This window comes from Ovis aries, chromosome 3 (genome assembly GCF_016772045.2).
Source record: "Ovis aries strain OAR_USU_Benz2616 breed Rambouillet chromosome 3, ARS-UI_Ramb_v3.0, whole genome shotgun sequence".
Taxonomy (NCBI): Eukaryota; Metazoa; Chordata; class Mammalia; order Artiodactyla; family Bovidae; genus Ovis; species Ovis aries.
Genome location: NC_056056.1, coordinates 117,229,016 through 117,251,999, shown reverse-complemented (window position 1 = coordinate 117,251,999; position 22,984 = coordinate 117,229,016). Strand labels below are relative to the sequence as shown.

Below are 22,984 nucleotides of genomic sequence, written 5' to 3'. Positions count from 1 at the left end.
TACCTGATCCTAAATCAAAGTAAAATTCAAGAAAACAGGATTAGAAGGAAAGCACAGGTATCCATGATGAATCGTAGAAGCAAAAAAGACTGAACGAGAAGGTCTACTATTCACTGTTTGGGGCTGCCTCAAACCCTGGTAGCTCAGACAGTACAGCATCTGCCTACAATGCGGGAGACCAGGGTTCGATCCCTGGGTCGGGAAGAGCCCCTGAAGAAGGAAATGGCAATCCACTCCAGTATTCTTGCCTGGAAAAGCCCATGGACTAAGGAGCCTGGTAGGCTACAGTCCATGGGGTCTCAAAGCGTCAGACACGACTGAGTGACTCCACTTTCCTTTCCTTTCAAACCATACTTATAAACAGACACCTTTAATGACTGATCATGGATACTTGCTTCACAATTTAGATTAACTTTACAGAATCATTTTGCTGTTGTATGTTACAGGAAATTTGAAGAACAGAAAGAACACATGCAGGTATATGTCCATACTAGGATTTCTGCTGTATTTTTGCCATTTATGACTATAGGAGGTTTCAAGCATGGTTTTCTTACTAACCAACAGAGGAGTTAGCTTTTGTATTTCACTGGAAGTGTAGCCATATTCTAGAGCACAGTGTACTTTTCTCCCTTCTTTCTTTCTAATAACATGTGTAACAGAATTTATTAGTCTCAAATTTTTCTTTAAGAGCAGAAGTAAATATCCAACTGTCTGATGTCTGGAAAAAAGAATAATATGCATTTAGATAATTTGTATTAAAATTTATAAAACTAATATGTTTGGCTGAGTCTAATACTATAGGCAAAGAACAACGAAAAGGAGGTACTTTATGGACATCAGAGGCCACATTTCCATCATCTGTCAAGCCATAGATTTCTTCAAAAACCTCTACCAATCCAGATAATCATGTGTTTAGTTGATATACGAAACTTAAGAACTAGAATTTCAACGGTATTTAGTAATGAAAATGTAATGTAAAATACAGTCATTTAAAAATGTTATCACACAATACAAAATAATCTTTTGCTAATCAAGGGGCAACTCATACCTTGATATTACCATCATTTTTTTAACTTTTAATTAATTTTTTGGCTTTTTTCCCCTAGCCAAGTAAACTTCAACTAACTTAATTAATTGATTATAATAATAAAAAATCATGCATAGCATTGATTCCTTATTTCATTATAAATTTCAGCCTTATGTATCTTTAAACTTATTATTTAATATTATGGTTTTATATTATAATTCTATTGTCTTTTTATCTTTTAAGTGTACATTAGTATCATCATGACGGCAATCTTCATAATGGTACTAATAAGCAAAATGGAAAGGTATGATATTCAACAAACAATAGTAAAAGTGGTGTTTGCCTTCTCTGCAAGTCAGAAAAAATCCCCTCCATTTTCATTAAAATCACCTTAGTATTTACCAGAAGCAGAGGTAAAATTTGGGGCTCACTGGTAATTTAGGGACTTTCATGATGGTTCAGATGGTAAAGAGTCTCCTTGCAATGCAGGAGACCTGGGTTCAATCCCTGGGTTGGAAGAATCCCCTGGAGAAGGGAATGGCAAGCTACTCCAGTATTTCTTGCCTAACATCAAATAGCATAGATGATCTCTTCTCCCTTAATACACTGGAAACTATCTATCTATATTTGTATTAAAATTCCTAAAACTGCCCCAAAGTTACTATTTTTATCAATTACCAACTTCAAATTATATAATGAGTATAAACTCACTATAAATAGAGATAAAATTCAAGAATAAGACATGACTGACAGAACAATTTAAAATCTTTTAATAAATATTTAATCCAGTATTATTTAACTCCTAATTTCTCGTAATAAACAAAACCATACTACATAATTTTATATTTTTAAAACCAAATGATTATTTAGTATAAATCTATAATAGAAAGACAAATTATAATTTAAAGGTAAACTCAAGCCTAAGGGCAAGAGTTGTATTCTTATTTTTTAAAGGAGATTTAGTTCTTTAGGTTTGCAAAAAAGGAATGCTAACATTTTGAACATGAGTTTGAGTGAACTCCGCAAGTTGGTGATGGACAGGGAGGCCTGGCATGCTGTGATTCATGGGGTCACAAACACGACTGAGTAACTGAACTGAACTGAACATTTTCCAACCGTGAAATTTCTCATTAATGACCTTGCCACTATTTTATTAATTTTACAAACAGATGAATGCCCCATTTTAAAAATTCAAAAATATATTTTTATTTAAAAATTTATAAAAGTGAAAATTCGCCATGTTCACAGTTATTTGGACTCTCTGGAGAGAAAATTTACTCATATTCATTATATCCATCCTGTCTCTGCACTGTACAATATGGTAGCTACTAACTATCTCTGGCTATTTAAAATGTAGTTAAAATTGAAAAAAATTAAAAATATCAATTTCTTCACAGTAGTAACCCTTTGTCAAGAGTTCAGTAGCGACAGGTTCCTAGTAGCTACTATGCTGTAGATACCAATTTTCCTGGGTAGGGCTGCCCTAGATTGGTATAGAGTAATTCAGTACGAGAGATACTCTGATGATGCCAACACATGGGAAGATGAATCAACTTCCAAATGCGTAACACTAAAAGCATAAACAAATGACAATATACAGTACCCAGAGTAGAAAAAATGGAGAGAGATGAATGGGAATGAGACCCATACATCTTTCCTCATTTCTATATAAAACCAAGCACGTTCAACACTCAAACGAAGTTGAAAATTAACCAATAAGGGAAACAGTAAAATGGTATTGTTGTTGAATTAATTTTATTCCAAAATACATAGGAAGCTGTATAGTAATGGATAAAAAGCCAAAGCGAAATTATGGTGAAGAATTTTTGGTTTTAAGTATAAGCAGAAGGAAACTAAAATGAATATTTTCTTTCAAGGTCCATAAACTACCAAACAAGGGAAAACGGCTCTTCACTTGTGCCAACATAGGTTAAATAAAATATATCATTTCAGTAATGCTTCATCAACTTCTAGTTCACACAACAGAACACCATTATTTTTTACATCAATGTCCCAGTGGTTATCTCCATCTTTTTCCTTCATTCTGTTTTCTCCCCACTAGAAAATTCAAGTAAGCTTTTGAAAAAACTCTCCACCATTTTATTACTGTTATTTTGGCTTCTGTTCAAACAGAACTGATTCTTCCCTCCACGTCTCTTAACTGTCCTTGCAGATTTTTTATTTTGTCTCTCTGTTTTGCATTCTGAGTAATTTCCTCGGTAATATCCTATAGTTTTAACAGAGTCTTTCATCGTGTCCATTTATTTATTTAGTTTACACTATCCACTATAGTTTTCTATTGTTTCATATCCAAGTTTAATCATTTTACATAAAAGTTTTTAGTTTATGACTGATTATCCTTAAAATACTTATTTTCAAGTTTGATTTGACTATATTACAAAAATAAGGTCAACTGGAATGAATCCATGTTGTGTTGATTTCAATAGCATTCGAGTTCTTCATGTATTTAGAATTTTATTTCCCACAATCTTTTCAAAATAGAAGTTCTGTGTGGTCATTTGTCTCTCTCTCTCTCTCCTATGCTCACCTTCTCTGTTCAATAGGTTTGTGACATCTAATGCCATAACGATGGTTCAGAATTATTAATCCAGTGATACTTGGGATATCACAGATCCTATTCCAGGATAACAGATGGGCAGTTTGGTTAGCCTCTGATTGCTGGGGTGTCCTTTGTCTCATTCAGACCCCTGGACCAATGTCTGCTATAAGTCACAGTCCCAGAAAACAATTGGCAGTCATCATGATCAGCCACCTTTTCTGAGTGGTGTGTTAACACCCCAGCCCATCCTCAATCACTGAGCAAACTCTGACTCCATACGGAGTACAAGGCAACACTGAGTCCCTATTACTCTGCCAACACCTGCCTGTAGCAAGCCTCTGGCTTCAGCCGCCCTTGCCATTTTGCCACTGTAATCCATTTCTAGTCCACAGAAAAGTTTATTTTTCAGCTCAGCACTGATGCTCTGCTTCTTCTTTTTCATATTAACTCTCATTGCTATGTAATTGGAAAAGAAAGGCTACATCAAAGTATGAGGTACTGCACTATCTTGAATGGAAATCCCAGCACAGATTCTTTTTCTAACTTTACTAAAATTGAACTAGAAGATCATGGGGGGAAAAAATCACTATGATGTATGAAAAAGAGCAGTAAATTGGAAAGCAGATGATAATAACAGCTAAGACAGTCCATGTTAAAAACAGTTCCAAGTGCTCTGCATGAATTATGTAGCTTCTATTTTCACTATATTCTTGCACTAGTTCACACACACACAAAAGAACAGAGAGACTACATAACTTTCTGAAGGTCACATAGTCAATAAGTGGTAGATTTGAACCCAGGAGTCTAACTCCATAGTCAGAATCCAAATTACCATACAGTACTGCCTAGCCCAGCTTTTGCCTTATAGTAGCTTGGTAATCCTGGGAATGTTATTTTACCTCTTTGTGGCAGTTTTCTCTGCTGTGAAATGAAATGATTTCACTAGATGATGTCTTACCTATTTTTCCAAACTCTAGTTGTCTGATAAAATAACTTATAGTTCTGGTTAGTTACCTATTTTAGAGTACCCTCTTAAATTTAGGGGAACATCTTTAAATTTATTTTAAAACAACCTTTGATGAGCTATGTAACATTTATTTTTATTTATTTATTTTATTATTATTATTTTTTTTTTACTTTACAATATTGTATTGGTTTTGCCATACATCAACACGAATCCACCACAGGTGTACATGTGTTCCCGATTCCGAACCCCCCTCCCCCCTCCCCCTCAACACCATCCCTCCGGGTCATCCCAGTACACCAGCCCCAAGCATCCTGCACCCTGCATCGAACCTAGACTGGCAACCTTTGATGAGCTATGTAACATTTAAAAAGAAAATACCATCACAAAACGTTCTGTAAAAGGAGAGAGAAGCAACCTGCAAATAAATCATGAGGCTGCAATTATAATATCTAAGAAATGTCCACGCAGTAAGTCAGCATGAAATTGTCTTGAACATAAATATGAACTTGAAGTTATAGTTGTATGAGAAGACTTGGGTTCTGGCTTTCATTCTGCCTCGAATCCAAACAGCTTTTTTTGAACCTCAGTTGCCTACAATAAGACAGCTGGATTTTGGAGGTCTCTTCTAACATTCTCTTAGTCCACAAGTCATAATCAATCCAAGTAGGTCAGTGAAGGTAATATTCTTATAGACTATAAACATATAAAAAGGAAAAGCTGCATTTATCCCATGAATGACAAAAATCCCTAGGTCAAGTTAGCCTCCTAACTTACTTTTCACAGGAAGTGTTACGTTCATGGTATTTAGTTAGGAGTGTAGGCTCGAGTTAGATCACCTGAGACTCCAGTACTTTGGCCACCTCATGCGAAGACTTGACTCACTGGAAAAGACTCTGATGCTGGGAGGGATTGGGGGCAGGAGGAGAAGGGGACGACCGAGGATGAGATGGCTGGATGGCATCACCGACTCGATGGACGTGAGTTTGGGTGAACTCCGGGAGTTGGTGATGGACAGGGAGGCCTGGCGTGCTGTGATCCATGGGGTCACAAAGAGTTGTAAACGACTGAGTGACTGAACTGAACTGAACTGAAGAAGTCACTTAACTTCTGGCCCTAACCTTCCTTACCTGTAAGATGAGAATAATCACAATTCCTACTTATTTTGATAACCAGTGAGACAACAAACTATGACTGGTTATGCCTAGCACAGAGTAGGTGATCAGCAAGTGTTTGCCTTTCTTAATAGTAGTCATTTGAATAATTGAGGCTGTTTTAGAGTCTGCGTTCATAAATAGATACTTAAACCATAGGCTCACATCATCATGAATAACTTAAATGCCTAAAGACAAAGGGGCATGACCAGGGGAGCTTATTGCAATTTCTCCTACATTAAAATCTCATGGACTAAAATCTCATACTCTGTGTCTATACCTATCAGTTTGAAAGAGTTGGTATTTTGGTATTGACATTCATTCAATACCAAATGAACACCTATTAAATCTGATATTTAATAGATGTTCATTTATTGGTGATTTAATAGGTATTCATTTGGTTTTATTTGACACTTTATACTTCAGGCAAATTAGAAATAGTTTCTTGCCTTTACAGTAAAGGATATCATCTGACCCATGGAACAAATGGGAAAAGATGATGTAGCAAACAACAGACTTTAGCTTGATCGTCACACACCTCCATGCCCTGTAATCAGAATGCATTTGTCAGAAAAGGGACGCTACAAGAACAAGGTCACCATTTCTTCAAAAGCCCTGGAATTGTGTTAAGACATGGATACTATACACAGCCTCAGATGTTTTTACCAAAACCTATGTTTCTCTTCTTTTACTGAAATGGAGTAAACTATATCACAATGTAGTAAATAAAGTGAATAGAAATACAATAAAAGATTATTTTATGAACACATTGTATGCTCATTTATGAACATTTAATGTAAATCCAGATCCCTTTTTTTTTCCCCCAAAAAGAAACAAATGAACCAAATCACTGACCCTGCCCAAATTGAAATCTTGCTTACATCTGCAACTGCTGTACAGTGTCTGTTTTAACCCTTTCTTTGGGCCCTAGCAGCACAAAATTCATAACATCTGGCATTTAACTTAAAAATTTCAAATTGACTTAATTTAAAACCAATTTTAACTTGAAGAAACTACAAAATCCTTTTAGTTTATGATAGCGGTGACCTGTTTCAGAAAGGTTCAATGAGAACTGATGCTGGAAACTGCCTTGAAGATGCAAATTGCTATAATTATCTCTGAATGTACATATCATTAAGCTAAAATGAATGGCAATAAACCAGCACAAAAGTATCTATTCTGAGCACATTATTACAAAACAACAGGAAAATAATTTCCTTCACTCTTTCAACATAGGTAATTTGGACTATAATTTGCACATTTTATCTTTATAAGTAAAATTAAGTATTTTCCCTCTATTTAGACTATTTTCAAAAGGTAGATATTATATATATACATATACATTTATATATATGTACATTTGCATGCTAAGTTGCTTCAGTCTGTCCGACCTTTTGTTACCCTATGGACTGTAGCCCGCCAGGCTCCTCTGTGCATGGGATTCTCCAGGCAAGAGTACTGGAGTGGGATGTCAAGACCTCCTCCAGGGGATCTTCCTGACCCCGGGGTCAAACCTGTGTCTCTTATGTTTCCTGCATCTCTTATGCTTCCTCTGGGTTCTTTACTACCAGAGAGAGTGGGGCTTCCCAGGTGGTGCCAGTGGTAAAGAACTAGATTACAAACGCACATACATATACATACATGTATAAATCACATACATAGGATGTATGTATACATACATACACATTATCTCCTTCTGCTTTAAGGAAAATATAAGCAGAGTAGTTTTAAAAGGAGAACTATTCTGAGAAAATCTGAACAGAAATAAACAGGACATGGTATTAAAAAATCTTCACAGTATAGCTAAATTTCCAATTCCTTCAAAAATACATTTAGAACAGCCATTCTTAACATTCAGAACCTCTGACTTTTTCCATAATGGTACTACCGTGCTAGAAAAAATATACAGTGTTCAGTTATTCACTGTGATTGCAGTTTTTAATGTAATTTGCCCTGTGCATCCCAAGTTCACCTTGTCAGAGAGTACTGCTTCCCCAAGGCTGCCCCAGGGTCCTGTTGACGGATCGCTCTAATTGCAGTCGGCGCTGTAAACAAAGCAGCCACTCCATGCTCCGCGAGCACACGGAAATAGGCTCCAGCATCTGGTGTTCCCACAGGCTTCCCCTACAACGAGATTCATTCAAAATGTCACCAGATAAAATGTCTCCTATTTCATCGACTGTTCAATACTTACACATTTAACATAGCAATATTAATAAAATAGGGATCTAACGTATCTTAGTTTTAATATGTTCTATCATAAATAAACAAAATGCCCAGGCATCAGACAAGCGATTTGCTCCAATACTATATATCCTAAAAGCTTTTCAAACTGCAACTTTTCCTTTCTTAGTTTTGAAACATAAAGGACTAGAAATACATATATATATAATTCAAAGCAATAAAACAGTCTTCTATTTTCCAAGCAATTAAATATATTGTTTTGTCTGGCAGACTAAATGAGAAATGTGGTTACTATGAATTTCTAACATTACACATTTTTCATGATCTCCATTAAAAATGACAATAGCAAGTCTCAAAATATATGAGAAGACAGAAAAACCTGGAATCACAGTGATTTCTCAGCAATGACCTTTTCAATTAAATGTCTCACTTCAAGAAAACCAATTTCTAAGAATTTTTAAAAAATCTAATAAGATATCTCAAAATGTAGGTTTTCCACAGCCTCAAAATGACATTATGCATGTTCAACAGACAATCCACTCACAAAAACCTAACAATCTTTATGGATTATTCAATTCAAAAGGACACAAAACATTTTTAACTGAAAATGAGCATGGCATAAATAAATCAGTAATTCTGTAAAAAATCAAAGGATCCCATAAAATCTATGTTGGCCCAACTATATTCCCTCATTCCTCAATCCATTCTCATCACTGGTACTTCTCTCTTTGTTTCTGAAGTCAGGTCCTGGAATGTTTATATGTATATAATGTATATTTCATAGTCAAGTCCTTTTGGAAGTGGTTGAGATAAATAGGTGTCCTATTTTGGACCATTTCTTGAAAACTGAAGAGCATATGAGCATCCTATGGACCTTATATCCTGGAAAACACACTTGGGAAACACTGAGCTATGGTAAGCAAAGAAAAGAAGAGAAAAAGAAAGAAGGAGGGAGGGAGGAAGGAAGGAAAGAATTTGCTAGAAGCCAACTTAGAGGTCTCCCCAAACAACTAATAAAGGAGTGGATGATGATATGACATTTATCATATCATAAATATGATATGATAGTCATTTAATAATTTTGATTCACTATCCACTTCTAATTGGATCTCTCGTAGGGTACTATTTAGTTTTTACATATTTTTTAAAGTTACTCTCAATATTCTTTAATATAGTTATATTTTCCTTTTTTAATTACCTCTTTATTATATTCTGTTGCTTCTCCTTTTGCTCCTTAAATACAAAGATACTTCTTGCAATTAGAAATTCATTTTTATTATCACAACTACCCTGGAAACCTGCTTTTAATTTATTTCACTACCATCCTACACACATTGACATAGTAGAAAAAGCTGCCAAATACATTTTGGCAACTCATGTACGTAATTTAACTTATACCTATTGAAGGCATAGGCATATCAGCACCAACTTTATTATTTCTCACCAAGGGCGGTAAAGATTTGACTTTTGTTTCTTCAGTCTGTCTTAGGCACTGATCACCGGGGGAGGTAGATTGTAACCTTGGAAACGTCACCTCACCCCCATAGAAATGATTTTTCAAATGATCTTACACAATTGACTTGCCCTGTCAATGCTGCCATTTTCTTGTCTGCTAAATAAGAATAAATCGCTTTTCCAATAACTCTTTGATAAGCTAAAAGCACTGAGATAATATTTTAAAGTGGTTTGACCTCTACTGAAGAAGGTTATTTCATAGGCAGTTTGAGCTGAATTCCACTACTGTGCCAGGGTCACGAGACAATGATAATATACTCACTGAAGAGACACTAGTCTTAAGGAAAATGCGACGCCACAGTGACTGCCTACACACAGGACACGATTCGCTGTGTTTCACAGCACCTTCAAATTAATTATATCTAAGGATAATGAAAAAATAGTTTCTTAGAAATAACAGTTAAAAACTGTCCCATATTGTTATAGATAATAAATTCTGACCCTGCATCAAACAAAATTCCATCAATATTATATTTATTAAGCATAAAAAATGATGATAACATGTCATTACAATTAGGATATGAATGGAAGTGATGAGTAAAAGCTCACACTTTTTTGTAAGTTAGTTGAACTACTAAAGGTTCAGTTATCTTGCATTAGATTGTCTATTCCTCAGAAGAACATGAGACAATAAGTGATATTTTTTTATTATGGAATTCAAATTCGCTCAGCCGCTCAGTCATGTCCGACTCTTTGCAACCCCATGGACTGCAACATGCCAGGCTTCCCTCTTCATCACTCACTCACGGAGCTTTCTCAAACTCATGTCCACTGGGTTGGTGATGCCATCCAACCATCTCATCCTCTGTCATTCCCTTCTCCTCCTGCCCTCAATCTTGCCTAGCAGAAGGGTCTTTTCAAATGAGTCAGTCCGTTGCATCAGGTGGCCAAAGTATTGGAGTTTCAGCTTCAGCATCAGTCCTTCCAATGAATATTCAGGACTGATTTCCCTTAGGATGGACTGGATGGATCTCCTTGCAGTCCAAGGAACTCTCAAGAGTCTTCTCCAACACCACAGTTCAAAAGCATCAATTCTTCAGCAATCCGCTTTCTTTACAATCCAACTCTCACATCCACAACTACTGGAAAAACCATAGCTTTGACTAGACGGACCTTTGTTGGCAAAGTAATGTCTCTGCTTTTTAGTATGCTGTTGGTCAGCATACTAAAGGTTATAGGTTGGTCATAGATTTTCTTCCAAGGAGCAAGCATCTTTTAACTTCATAGCTACAGTTAACATCTGCAGTGATTTTGGAGCCCCTCCCCTAAAAAAGTCTCTTATTGTTTCCATTGTTTCCCCATCTATATGCCATGAAGAGATGGGACTGGATGCCATGATCTTAGTTTTCTGAATGTCGAATTTTAAGCCAGCTTCTTCACTCTCCTCTTTCACTTTTATCAAGAGGCTCTTTAGTTCTTCTTCACTTTCTGCCATAAGGGTGGTGTCATCTGCATATCTGAGGTTATTTCTGTTTCTCCCAGGAATCTTGATTCCAGCTTGTGCTTCATCCAGCCAGCATTTTGCATGATGTACTCTGCATATAAGCTAAACAAGCAGGGTGACAATATACAGCCTTGACGTACTCCTTCCCAGATTTGAAACCAGTCTGTTTTTCCATGTATAGTTCTAACTGTTGCTTCTTGATCTGCATACAGATTTCTCAGGAGGCAGGCGAGGTGGTCTAGTATTCTCATCTCTTTAAGAATTTTGCAGTTTGTTGTGATCCACACAGTCAAAGGCTTTAGCGTAGTCAATAAAGTAGATGTTTTTCTGGAACTCTCTTGCTTTTTTGATGATCCAGGGGATGTTGCCAATTTGATCTCTGGTTCCTCTGCCTTTTGTAAAACCAGCTTGAACATTTGGAAGTTCACAGTTCACATACTATTGAATCCTGATTTGGAAAATTTTGAGCATTACTTTGCTACCGTGTGAGATGAGTGCAATTGTACAGTAGTTTGAGCATTCTTTGGCATTGCCTTTCTTTGGGATTGGAATGGAATGAAAACTAACCTTTTCCAGTCCTGTGGCCACTGCTGAGTTTTCCAAATGTGCTGGCATATTGAGTGCAGCACTTTCACAGCATCATCTTTCAGGATTTGAAATAGCTCAACTGGAATTCTATCACCTCCATTAGCTTTGTTCGTAGTGATGCTTCCTAAGGCCTGCTTGACTTCACACTCCAGGATGCCAGGGTCTAGATGAGTGATCACACCATTGTGTTAATCTGGGTCATGAAGATCTTTTTTGTATAGTTCTTCTGTGTATTCTTGCCACCTCTCCTTAGTATCTTCTGCTTCTGTTAGGTCCTTACCATTTCTGTCCTTTACTGTGCCCATCTTTGCATGAAATGTTCTCTTGGTGTCTCTCATTTTCTTGAAGAGATCTAGAGATCTCTTTCCCATTCTATTGTTTTCCTCTATTTCTTTGCATTGATCACTGAGGAAGGCTTTCTTCTCTCTCCTTGCTCTTCTTTGGAACTCTGCATTCAAATGGGTATACCTTTCCTTTTCTCCTTTGCCTTTCAGTATCAGTATCACTTCAGTTACTCAGTCGTGTCTGACTCTGCAACCCCATGGACTGCAGCATGCCAGGCTTCCCTGTCCATCACCAACTCCCAGAGTTTACTCAAACTCATGTCCATTGAGTCCGTGATGCTATCTAACCCTCTCATCCTCTGTTGGCCTCTTCTCCTCCCACCTTGAATCTTTCCCAGCAATAGGGTCTTTTCAAATGTGTCAAACTCTCCACATCAGGTGGCCAATAATTGGAGTCTCAGCTTCAAAATCAGTCCTTCCAATGAATACCCAGGACTGATTTCCTTTAGGATGGACTGGTTGGATCTCCTTGTAGTCCAAGGGACTCTCAAGAGTCTTCTCCAAAACCACAATTCAAAACCATCAGTTCTTTGGCACTCAGCTTTCTTTATAGTCCAGCTCTCACATCCATACATGACTGGAAAAACCACAGCCTTGACTAGACGGACCTTGTTGGCAAAGTAATGTCTCTGCTTTTTAATATGCTGTCTAGGTTGGTCATAACTTTTCTTCCAAGGAGTTAAGCATCTTTTTATTTCATGGCTGCAGTCACCTTTGCCTTTAGCTTCTCTTTTTTTGTCAGCTATTTGTAAGGTTATCCTCCTCAGATAATCATTTTGCCTTTTTGCATTTCTTTCTCTTGGGGATGGTCTTGATCCCTGCCTCCTGTACAATGTCACGAACCTCCGTCCATAGTTCTTCAGGCACTCTGTCTATCAGATCTAATCCCTTAAATCTATTTGTCACTTTCATTGTATAATCGTAAGGGATTTGATTTAGGTCATACCTGAATGGTCTAGTGGTTTTCCCTACTTTCTTCAATTTAAGTCTGAATTTTGCAATAAGGAGTTCATGATCATGAATTCTTTATTTCAGAATTACTTTAATATTTATGAATTTATTTACTTTCTTAAAGCTTCTATTCAATCTCAAATCTTGATATAAATATGTTATATCAAAGAAATTATTGTTTCCCAAAACAGCCTGCTGATTTACAGAAACATTAGGTTCTGATTGATATAACAGCTCAGCAAATACAACACAGCACAAAATAAGACCTGTCATCAGAAACCATTGTTACATACAATCATAATACATTAGACTGTGCTAACATATTCATTAATTTAATAAATATTTCCTGGTCATCTACAATGAGCTAGATACTCTTCAAAATCCTAGGAATGATTTTTTGAACAAGCCAGGAAAGGTCCTGCCCTAAAGGAACTTATACTCTAGTAATCATGGGGGGTTAGGGAGGACACAGTGCCTCAGATGGTAAGGAATCCACCTGCCATGCAGGACATATGGGTTTAATCCCTAGGTTGGGAAGATCCCCTGGAGAAGAGAATGGCTACCCACTTCAGTAGCCAGAGGAGCCTGGACAGGTCGGCAGGCTTCAGTCCATGGAGCAAAGAGTCAGACATGACTGAATGACTAACATCTCCACTTTCATGTAGTAATACTATTAAAAATTACATAGTAGGTGCTGTAAGCTATTTTGTGTTTAATAATGGAAACAACCATCGTAATAAACATAGGACCCGTATGTCTTCAGCACTAGTAGCTTCAGAAAACTGAAGCAAAGCTAGTAAGCCTCCTGAACCACAAACTCTAAATGAAAATGACTTAATAAGAATCAAATGGCTTATCGATTTGATGGAATACTCTCCGCTCCTCCCCTCCTGCACATATAGGCGCATATGCACATACAGACATACATGTACACATATGTAACACAACTCCTTTATAATGCTTTTAAAAATTAACCATTAATACACTAAGCATGCTGAGTTGCTTGGAGACACTGACTCCAGAACTTATGTATTCAATAAGGGGGAACAGTCCCAAACCCATTCAACTTTAAACTAAGAAGAGTCTAAGGTTATAGGAATTTTCAACAAACACACACATCCAAAGCAGTAATACAGCTAACAGTAACTGAAAATCTCTTTAAAATGCAGTCAGTGTCATTACCATTTGCTTTGATTTCCTTCCTCTAAAGTCTACAGTGTTTCGGTTGCTACCCAGAAAACAAAGGCAGGAAGCAATCACGAAATGGCAAAGCAGAGATTATGAGCTTTCAGCTGTTACAAATCATGAATTTTTAACATCAGAGATTTATAAAATATCAACTGCTTATATTTACATTGTGGTTAGCAGTGGTACAAAGCATGGAGAATGTGACAGTTTTCTTAGGCACCAAATATCATAAAATTAACCTTCACTTACAAACCATCTAGGTCTCACTGCTTCAAGGTGTTAATATTAATGCACCACAAGTGTAAGTTCAGAGTCAGAAAATAGGTAATATCTAGACTTCTCACACAGTTTCTAGTAGCTTAATTTTTCAACACAGAGGAGTATGGAATACAACAACTTAAAACAAAGGTATACTTAAATATAAAATTTTTGAGCAAAAAAATTAACTGACTTAATTACTAATCCTATGATTTCATTTTATGCAAGGCTTCGGGGTCAAGAGCATGTATAATTTCTTAGACTCTGACATAACATTTTTGAGTCAACTACAATTTTTGCCTCTTTTTGTGGCAGGATTTGAGATACATTTGGTCTCTTTTTGAACACTACTTCTGAGAATGTCATCAAAGGCATGTTTTTACTGCAGTTCTAAAGTGAAGACAGCAAAAATCCCTTATGGACTACTCCTGAGTTTCATTTCAGGAGACAGGTGTAGCAGTGTCAGCTTATTTATTTTGGGAGAATGATGAAATTGGCAATAGCATTTGTTGAGTTCCTATGACATGCCTGGTGCCTTTATCAAGGGATACGAGTTTGGGCATGCAACATCTAAACTAGAGACTTGTCAAAACATAAGCAATTCTCTAGGGTATATCATTTAGTGAAAAAGCCAAACATAGAATAGTATGCATACCATTTGTACAAGGCTGTTTGTAGCCAAAAAGAAAAGACACAGTTTATACATGAATGAACTACTGTAAACAAGAGATTGACTGCTTCCAAGTAAGAGAAATTAGATAGCTGAGCACAGAGAACAGGGAGATATACGCTCTTTACCCTTTTGTGAGCTCTGAAATATGTGCCAAGTGACTACATGCTTTGTTACTGTTTAGTCGCCAAGTCATGTCCGACTCCTATGACCCCATGGACTGTAGCCCGCCAGGCTCCTCCGTCCATGGGATTTCCCAGCAAGAATACTAGAGTAGACTGCTGTTTTCTTCTCCAGGGGATCATCCCGACCTAGGGATCAAACTTGTATCTCCTGCTTGGCAGACGGGTTCTTTACCACTAAGCCACCGGAGAAGCCCACACGAGTGCGTAACCTCTTTTAAAGACGAGCTTTTTCTTCCCTACAGTTCTTCTCTTGATAGCTCATATTATCTTGCTCTGATTTTGAAAATATATTACCACTGCTTTAAAGCCAGATGGGATGGTTGCTCTATGCTTTAAGATGCTCAGCCCTAAGACTTTGTGTTCCTATTAAAGGAGTAACTAGTGAAGTCACTCAGTCATGTCCAACTCTTTGCGACCCCACGGACTGTAGCCTACCACACTCCTCCATCCATGAGATTTTCCAAGCAGGAGTACTGGAGTGGGTTGCCATTTCCTTCTCCAGAGGATCTTCCTGACCCAGGGAGTAAATATACCTATAAAGACAATTTAATAACTAAAAAGTTATACTGACTGACTCTGTTTGCACTGGATTTCACCAGTCCACAGGCCTCACCTGTGAGAATATGCTTTTATCTTGCTTTCCTTCATTGCATCCATGCTGCTGCTGCTGCTTAGTCACTCCAGTCATGTCCGACTCTATGCAACCCTAAGGACTGCAGCTTGCCAGGCTCCTCTGTCCACGGGATTTTCTAGGAGCGTTAGAGTGGATTGCCATGCCCTCCTTCAGGGGATCTCCCCGACCAAGGGACTGAACCTGGGTCTCCTGCACTGCAATAAGATTCTTTACTGCTGAGCCACCAGAGAAGCCCCCATTGTATCCATACCACCATCTAAATCGATTCTAAACCAGTGATTGCCACACCTAAACATACATTAGAACTTCCCAGAATTCCTTTGAAAGGTACCAATGCCTGCTCCCCACTCCTTGAGAGTCTAATCTAATTAGCCTTGATAGGCGGTTGGACACTGTTATGTTTTATGTGTTCCCAAAGTAATTATTAATAGAATCCACAGCCAGGATTGAGAAACCAACGCCTAGTCCTTAGATACCAAGCACTGCCTAAGGCTTCTCTGGTGACCCAGTGGTAAAGAATTCACCTGCCAATACAAGAGCTGCAAGAGACGCAGGTTTGATCCCTGGGTCAGGAAGATCCCCTGGAGGAGGACATGGAAACCCACTCCAGTATTTTTGCCTGGAAAACCCCATGAACAGAGGAGCCTGGCAGGGTACAGTCCATGGGGTTGCAAAAGAGTCAGACATGACTGAAACAATTGAACACATTACCTAAGGCTAGGCTATTTTTTCAATATCTACCTGCCTGGTTATCCCAGTAGATGAGCCTAGAATTTAACACTAAATTTTGCTGCTTTTTTCCATATGTTATCAGTAAATCAGCCAATCTAAGTATTGATAAAAAGCATATATTGATAGAAGTAAAATCTGGTAATAGGAGGCCATTTACTGAGAAAACAATTGAAGAGAAATGCCTTATTCCCCCAATTACTTATGCCTTGATCCCTAAATCAGATTCCAGACTGGAAATATCTATATCTATACCTATCTATCTATCTATCTATATATCTCATGATTTGTAGACTTAGCACCCTGCGTAAAACTGCCTTATCCACAAAGATGGAATGATTAACCTCTGCTCAGCAGAGGTTAATGTGTTGTCCAGAGACCCTTGAAAATTAAGTTTTAGTTTGGGGTTTTACTTTGGTTTTATTACTGCTTAAAAGCAATATACCTTTATCTTTAAGTGAAGGGTTTCTGATCTGAATTTCAGAGGGGTTCATAAATATTCTGATTTTTTTAATGTGTATATGCTCTTTTTCCTAGGGAAGGAAGTCAATTGCTTTTGTCAGTTCCTGAAATCCTTCGCAACCAAAAGATTTCTACATATATCCCTAGGTTTCTAGGTAAAATCTCTTTAAGATTTTGTTTCACTCTGAGAAACAGTTTGATGAAGCTAGAGGGCAGATGATCATAACTCAGTTCATTTCCCCCCCACCCCCCACAGGGTGGATAACCCTCCCTATTGCTACTCTCTTAATCCACTTTTATCAAAGGGCTGCAAATAGTCTCAAAATCCAAACTTGGGGCCCTGTCTGAGGTCCCCAACGAAACTGTCTTCTTTATCCCCCTATTATTTTGATTACAAGAATTTGCCATTTTTGTAAATCAAAGCCAGTCAAACATCAGCAGTTTCATGTGGTTCCAATTAACGTTTTCCATAAATTTGCTATTTTGACAATCCCTCTTCACTATCTCCTGTGGCAGATACCACAGTTATAATTCCTGAGGTGTGAGTCCTGGCCTTTCTTTGGTTAAGGATAGGCTCTAGCTTCCAGCCTGGAAAAGTAAGACTTCTCCAAGACTACATTCAGGCTGCATATGTTGCTCTCTAACCTCATCTAGATCTATCCCTTTTGTACAAACTTTCAGCTATAAGGTGAATAGCATCTGAGGATCTAATATATAATATAGCGACTAACAGTTGACAATACTGTATCACTGAAAGTTGTTAAGAGAGTAGAATTTAAACATTCTCAACAGGAAAAGAAGGATTAATATGGGAGACATTTTAGTTAAGCAAATGGGAGAAATCCTTTCATAATGCACACGCAGGCATGCATGCTCAGTCGTTCTGTCATGTCTGACTGTCTGCGACCCCATGGACTGTAACCTGTGCATGGGATTCTCCAGGGAAGAATACCGGAGTGGGTTACCATTCCCTCCTCCAGGGAATCTTTCTGATCCAGGGATCAAACCTGCGTCTCTTGCATCTCCTGCACTGGCAGGTGGAATCTTTACCACTGAGCCGCCTGGCAAGCCCTTTATGATGTACACATGTATCAAACAGCCTAAATTTTATTCACCAATTATACCTCAATAGAGCTTTAAACAATCAAAAATAGGCCTGTCCCTTTTGGTTTGTTTTCTTCCCCTGCCTTTTCCCAACTCTGAGAGTTGACCATACTGACACTTTTGATGATCTTACCCTCAGTGGGATAAACCATTTCTTTCACCTAGGTAATAAACATATTAAAAAGATGCTCACTTCCAAAAGTTATTAATGCCAAGTAAATGAAGCAGAGCACAGTAATTGGTAATTCCACAGACCCAGTGCTGAGCTAATTAGGGACTCTGACATATGTACCAGTCTCAGCAATCAGAGAACATTTATCACTAGGAGAGCTGACTGTTCAAGGCTAGATAAAAGCAGGACTGCTTTCCCCTCTGAATTCCTCCATGCTGATGAGCCATCACTCTGCTATATCCTGTAATGAAGGAACAAATTCAGGCTCTTTACTCATAGCAAGGAGTGAGAATTCACTGTTAGAGAAATTAAACGGCCCCTTGCATTATTACACCAACAGATTTCCACCCAGAAAATAAAGTGTGACTATTCCATATGTATACTGCAATTCAACCTGAGGCTGTACCAAGTCTAACTCTTCCACACCATTCCATAATTTACCAGACACAAACTTCAGCATGCTCATGTTTCTCCATGTTAAAAATAAAACGAACACACAAACTGTCCTAGGAAACTGCCCTCATACACCCAAACTGCCAAAGCTCTCTTCAGTTTTGTCCTACCAGCCCTCTCTCCATGGCACTTGGCTTGCCGATCCCTCATCTTCTGGAAAACCTCCCCTCCACTGGTTTTTAGGACACTGCCTTCTGATTCCTCCGTCACTTTTCACTTTCTCACTCTCAATTTATATTGCTTTCCTTTCTCAGATTTCACCTCTCTGCATAACCTGATCACTTTAGGTACCTGAATTATTAACTCTTCCACATTTCTAATTCTGAAAGTTCTTCTGAGTTTCAAACCTCACTTCCCAACGTCACGCAAATGTCTGAGTAGCTCCTTTAAACTCAACATTACCAAAACTAAAAGTGCCGTTCTAGCCTCCACCATAGCTGTCGCCCCTACTGTAGTATTTCAGTTGACAACTGCCACTATAGCAGCTGTCCTAGCTGAAGACATCTAAACTATTTTCCATTGCCTTTTTTACCTTTGTCCTACAAGATCCACCTGACACTCTAACATCCTGCCTTCTCCTTTACGTTCAGATCACTGATACTCTGGTTCCGGCATACAGTAGGGCAAACTAGTCTGCGCTACTCAAGTTTCCCAACTGTTCATCTCAAACTTATGAACCCAAGGATACAGACTTTGGAGCCAGAAAACCTTGCTTCAAATCCCAGCTCCATCACTCTTATGCTATTGGCAAAGTTACTTAATGTCTCCGAAACTAAGTTTCTACAACTGTAAACAGGTAGGCAAAATATTTATCCCATGAGTTTGGAGACAGAATTAATTAAAACCATATAAACTGCTTAGAGGAGTTCCTATCACTCAACACTCATCCATAGTAGCTGCTGTTATTACTTGTACTGTATCATCCACAAAACTTTACTGTCTACTCCAGTCCTAAACTTCTCTTAAGGGACTAATAGATCTTTGAGCCAGGATATAATCCATTTACAAGGTATGTGACTTATTTAATTTCTTTGATCTTCATTTAGTTCTGTCAGAAAATTGCACCGAACCAGGTGCAAGCGTCTAATGTAGAGGATTAATGGTTCAAAGTAGCTTCTGGAAATTTTTTCACATTTTCTACACACTGTTAACACGTTTCTTAGGTGGTGTCTTCAATTTGTTTGCTTTCTGTCCTTTACACTACTCTTAATTCTTTGACTATATTGTCAGTGCTTTCATTGCAAGGAGGGCATCTGATACTTTCTCTGTTTCTCTATCAATCCTAGCAAGATGCTATGCTCACAACAGGTACCCAATAAATATTGTTGTTGCAGCTACTACAATAGTTGCACTTGCTTGTTCTAACATCAAACACAGGCACACACAGAGAAAAATACTCAAGAAAAGGAATCTTTCAACTAGTCTTGCAAGAAACCTAAAAGATGCTAGCATCAGGTTTACAATCTGTTCCAATTGAGATACTGAAATTATATAGCCTGAATCAAAGTAATAACTGAGTCATCATTTTTCTTATTTCATACAAACACAAAAAATACATTGTTGTTATGCTAGATTTAAAAGAAATCAATTTCCATTATATGAGGAACAAGAGAGAAAGTCTTTGGTGTATGCCTATGGAGTATATTAGTTAGCAATATTATGGCAATTAGTGGTTAAAAAAAAAAGTAACAGACTTCATACTTGAAAGAAGCAAATCTCTGTCCTTGGAAAGGGGATAATCAATAACAGGTTAACACAGATGGAAGTACAAATTTCTTGCAAAAAGATTATAACTCTATACATGCAAGTAACAATTACACTGTTAAAATGAAGCCTGGGAGGCACTGAGAATTTAGAACATCTACACGTGGAAAATACATCATAGGATGTCTTCACAGAGATTACAAATACAAAGCCCAACAGAGTAGGTGACAGACACTGAGGAAATACTGGGGATGACCTAACAAGAGTGTTCAATCCTAAAATAACTTGAAAGTAGTTCAAAGACGTATCCTCAATATTCTGCAACATGAGACTTTCATATTGCAAAATGTTTTAACATTTTGATCCATGTGTATATGGTGATGATAATGTCACTATTTTATATAAATTGATATTGTACATGCTATATTTTGTATATATTTTATAGATACATATCCATATCATAATATTTCTTTGAAGCTTTCACACTGATTTCACGTACATTATTTTACTAAATTTTTACACAAATAAAGGAGAGTGCAGAGTTCATTTTTACACTAACCATACTATAAAGAAAGAAAAAAATAGGGCTATCTAAACTCTTCCTTTCTCCCATGAAATCAGGAAAAGAACATTCAGAAAGAGACTACCAAGCTGAATACTCTGAAGTTTTCAAAGATATACAGGCAGTTTAAAAGCTTGTAATGATAAAGCCCATCAAAAAGTAGAAGTGAAGGGTTATATGTTTGGATAATAACGAACGATGAAATGTTCTATACTATTTGCAGATGAAAGACTTCCAGGCCACTCTCGTTTCAATTACGAGTTCTACTCTGAAAGGACAGATTCTTGAGGGGAGAGACCACGGGGTTATTCCCCACATCTGCTGCCCATTCTTCAAAGATGGTAGGAGCAGGATCAACACATCCCCGTGAGCTGATTCCCTTGACTTGACTGGTGCTCAGAAGAGAATTAATGGGCTCCAAAGGGAGCAGACGCTAATGTGCTGATTGACCACTTCAGAGCTGGGAGGACAAACACACTTTGAAAGAAATGTAGAATATGTGAAAATCTGAGCATTGCAATGGCTGGACTGCATGGGAATGAATGCCTCGTGTTTATATTGTAGAATTTTATTCTGGGAATTTTATTCTGGGAAAGAAAATATTCATAGCTTCGAATAACAGTAGCTTATAATATCTAGCATTTATGGCACAATTATATTCTGGCAACTATCCTAAGATATTTCAATAGATTAACCAATTTAATGTCATGTAAGAAAGATATTATTAATAGTAATTTTTAAGGTACTATTAATAGTAATATTTATAGATGAAAAAGGGCTGAATTATTCAGAATTAGTTTGCATATTTTAATTGGGCAGTCCAATGTGGCTTTCAGAATTGCATATATTAAATATGTACAGGTCAGGGAACAAAAATAAATCTTTGTTTCTTAAAAAAGATACAATGGATTACTTAATTTGTTCATGAGGTTCTCTACTAAAGAGAACATTAGAATTACTTTTTCCTTTCTCAGGGGAAAAAAGTCTTTGCTTACAAATCAAGCTTTTTCTCCCCTCCCCCCACCCCCCGATATCCTCATTCAGGTATTTGTTAGCAAATATTTATTGAGAACTGAAAATCTGTCCAGAACAAAGCAAGAAGCTGAGACTTGATGGTGAGCAAACACTAACATGATTCCTTCCCTCAGAGAGTATAGAGCAGAGAGAGGTAGATAAATCAGAGGAGCATCAAAATTAAAGTGAAATGGCAATGGTGACATACGCCAAGAAGGAAAAACCCCAGGTGCTTAAGAAAGACTACGTAGATTTGCCCTAGTCAGAGAGGTCAAGGAAGGCTTCTCTCAGGAAGTGACACTTGGCTGCGCTGTGAAGGGTAAGAGGGATATATTGCAGGCAACGAGTCAGAAAATCCCTGTAGCAGATAGGGGCATAAGAATAACATCAGAAAAATAGAAGCATGTTTTCCTCGGAAGGGAAGAAAGTAACTAAGATAGACGAAAGTCAAAACTTTCAAACATTGAAGAGTCAGATATGAAGAGGACTGAACATGTCCACTGGCATATGAAAAATATAACTACTAGTTGTTGTTGTTTAGTCGCTAAGTCCTGTCCAACTCCTTGCGACCCATGAACTGCAGCATGCCGGACTTCCCTGTCCGTCCCTATCTCCCTGAGTTTCCTCAGACTCAGATACACTGCATCAGTGATCCATCCAACCATCTCATCCTGTCGCCCCCTTCTCCTCCTGCCCTTAATCTTTCCCAGCATCAGTGTCTTTTCCAAACATCTGGCTCTTCGCATCAGGTGGTCAACTGGAGCTTCAACTTCAGCATCAGTCCTTCCAATGAATATTCAGGACTGATTTCCTTTAGAATTGACTGGTTTGATCTGCTTGGAGTCCATGAAACTCTCAAGAGTCTTCTCCAGCATCATAGTTTGAAAGCACCAATTCCTCAGCGCTCAGCCTTCTTTATGGTCCAACTCTCACATCCGTACATGACTACTGGAAAAATCATTGCTTTAACTATACAGAGCTTTGTGGGCAAAGTGATAGCCCTGATTTTCAATACACTGTCTAGGTATGTCATAGCTTTTCTTCCAAGGAGAAAGCGTCTATTAATTTCATGGCTGCAGTCACCATATGCAGTGATTTTGACCAGGAAAATAAAAGCT

General features: G+C 37.7%; 1 protein-coding gene across 1 annotated transcript in view; it reads right to left on the bottom strand.

Annotated features, from left to right (window-relative positions):
* ACSS3 (acyl-CoA synthetase short chain family member 3) overlaps positions 1 to 22,984 on the bottom strand; it is a 173,753-nt gene that overhangs the window by 66,933 nt on the left and 83,836 nt on the right. The window contains exon 8 of the mRNA XM_015094557.4: positions 7,678 to 7,829. Within this exon, the coding sequence (XP_014950043.2) occupies positions 7,678 to 7,829 (152 nt within the window). The remainder of the gene's footprint in view (positions 1 to 7,677; positions 7,830 to 22,984) is intronic.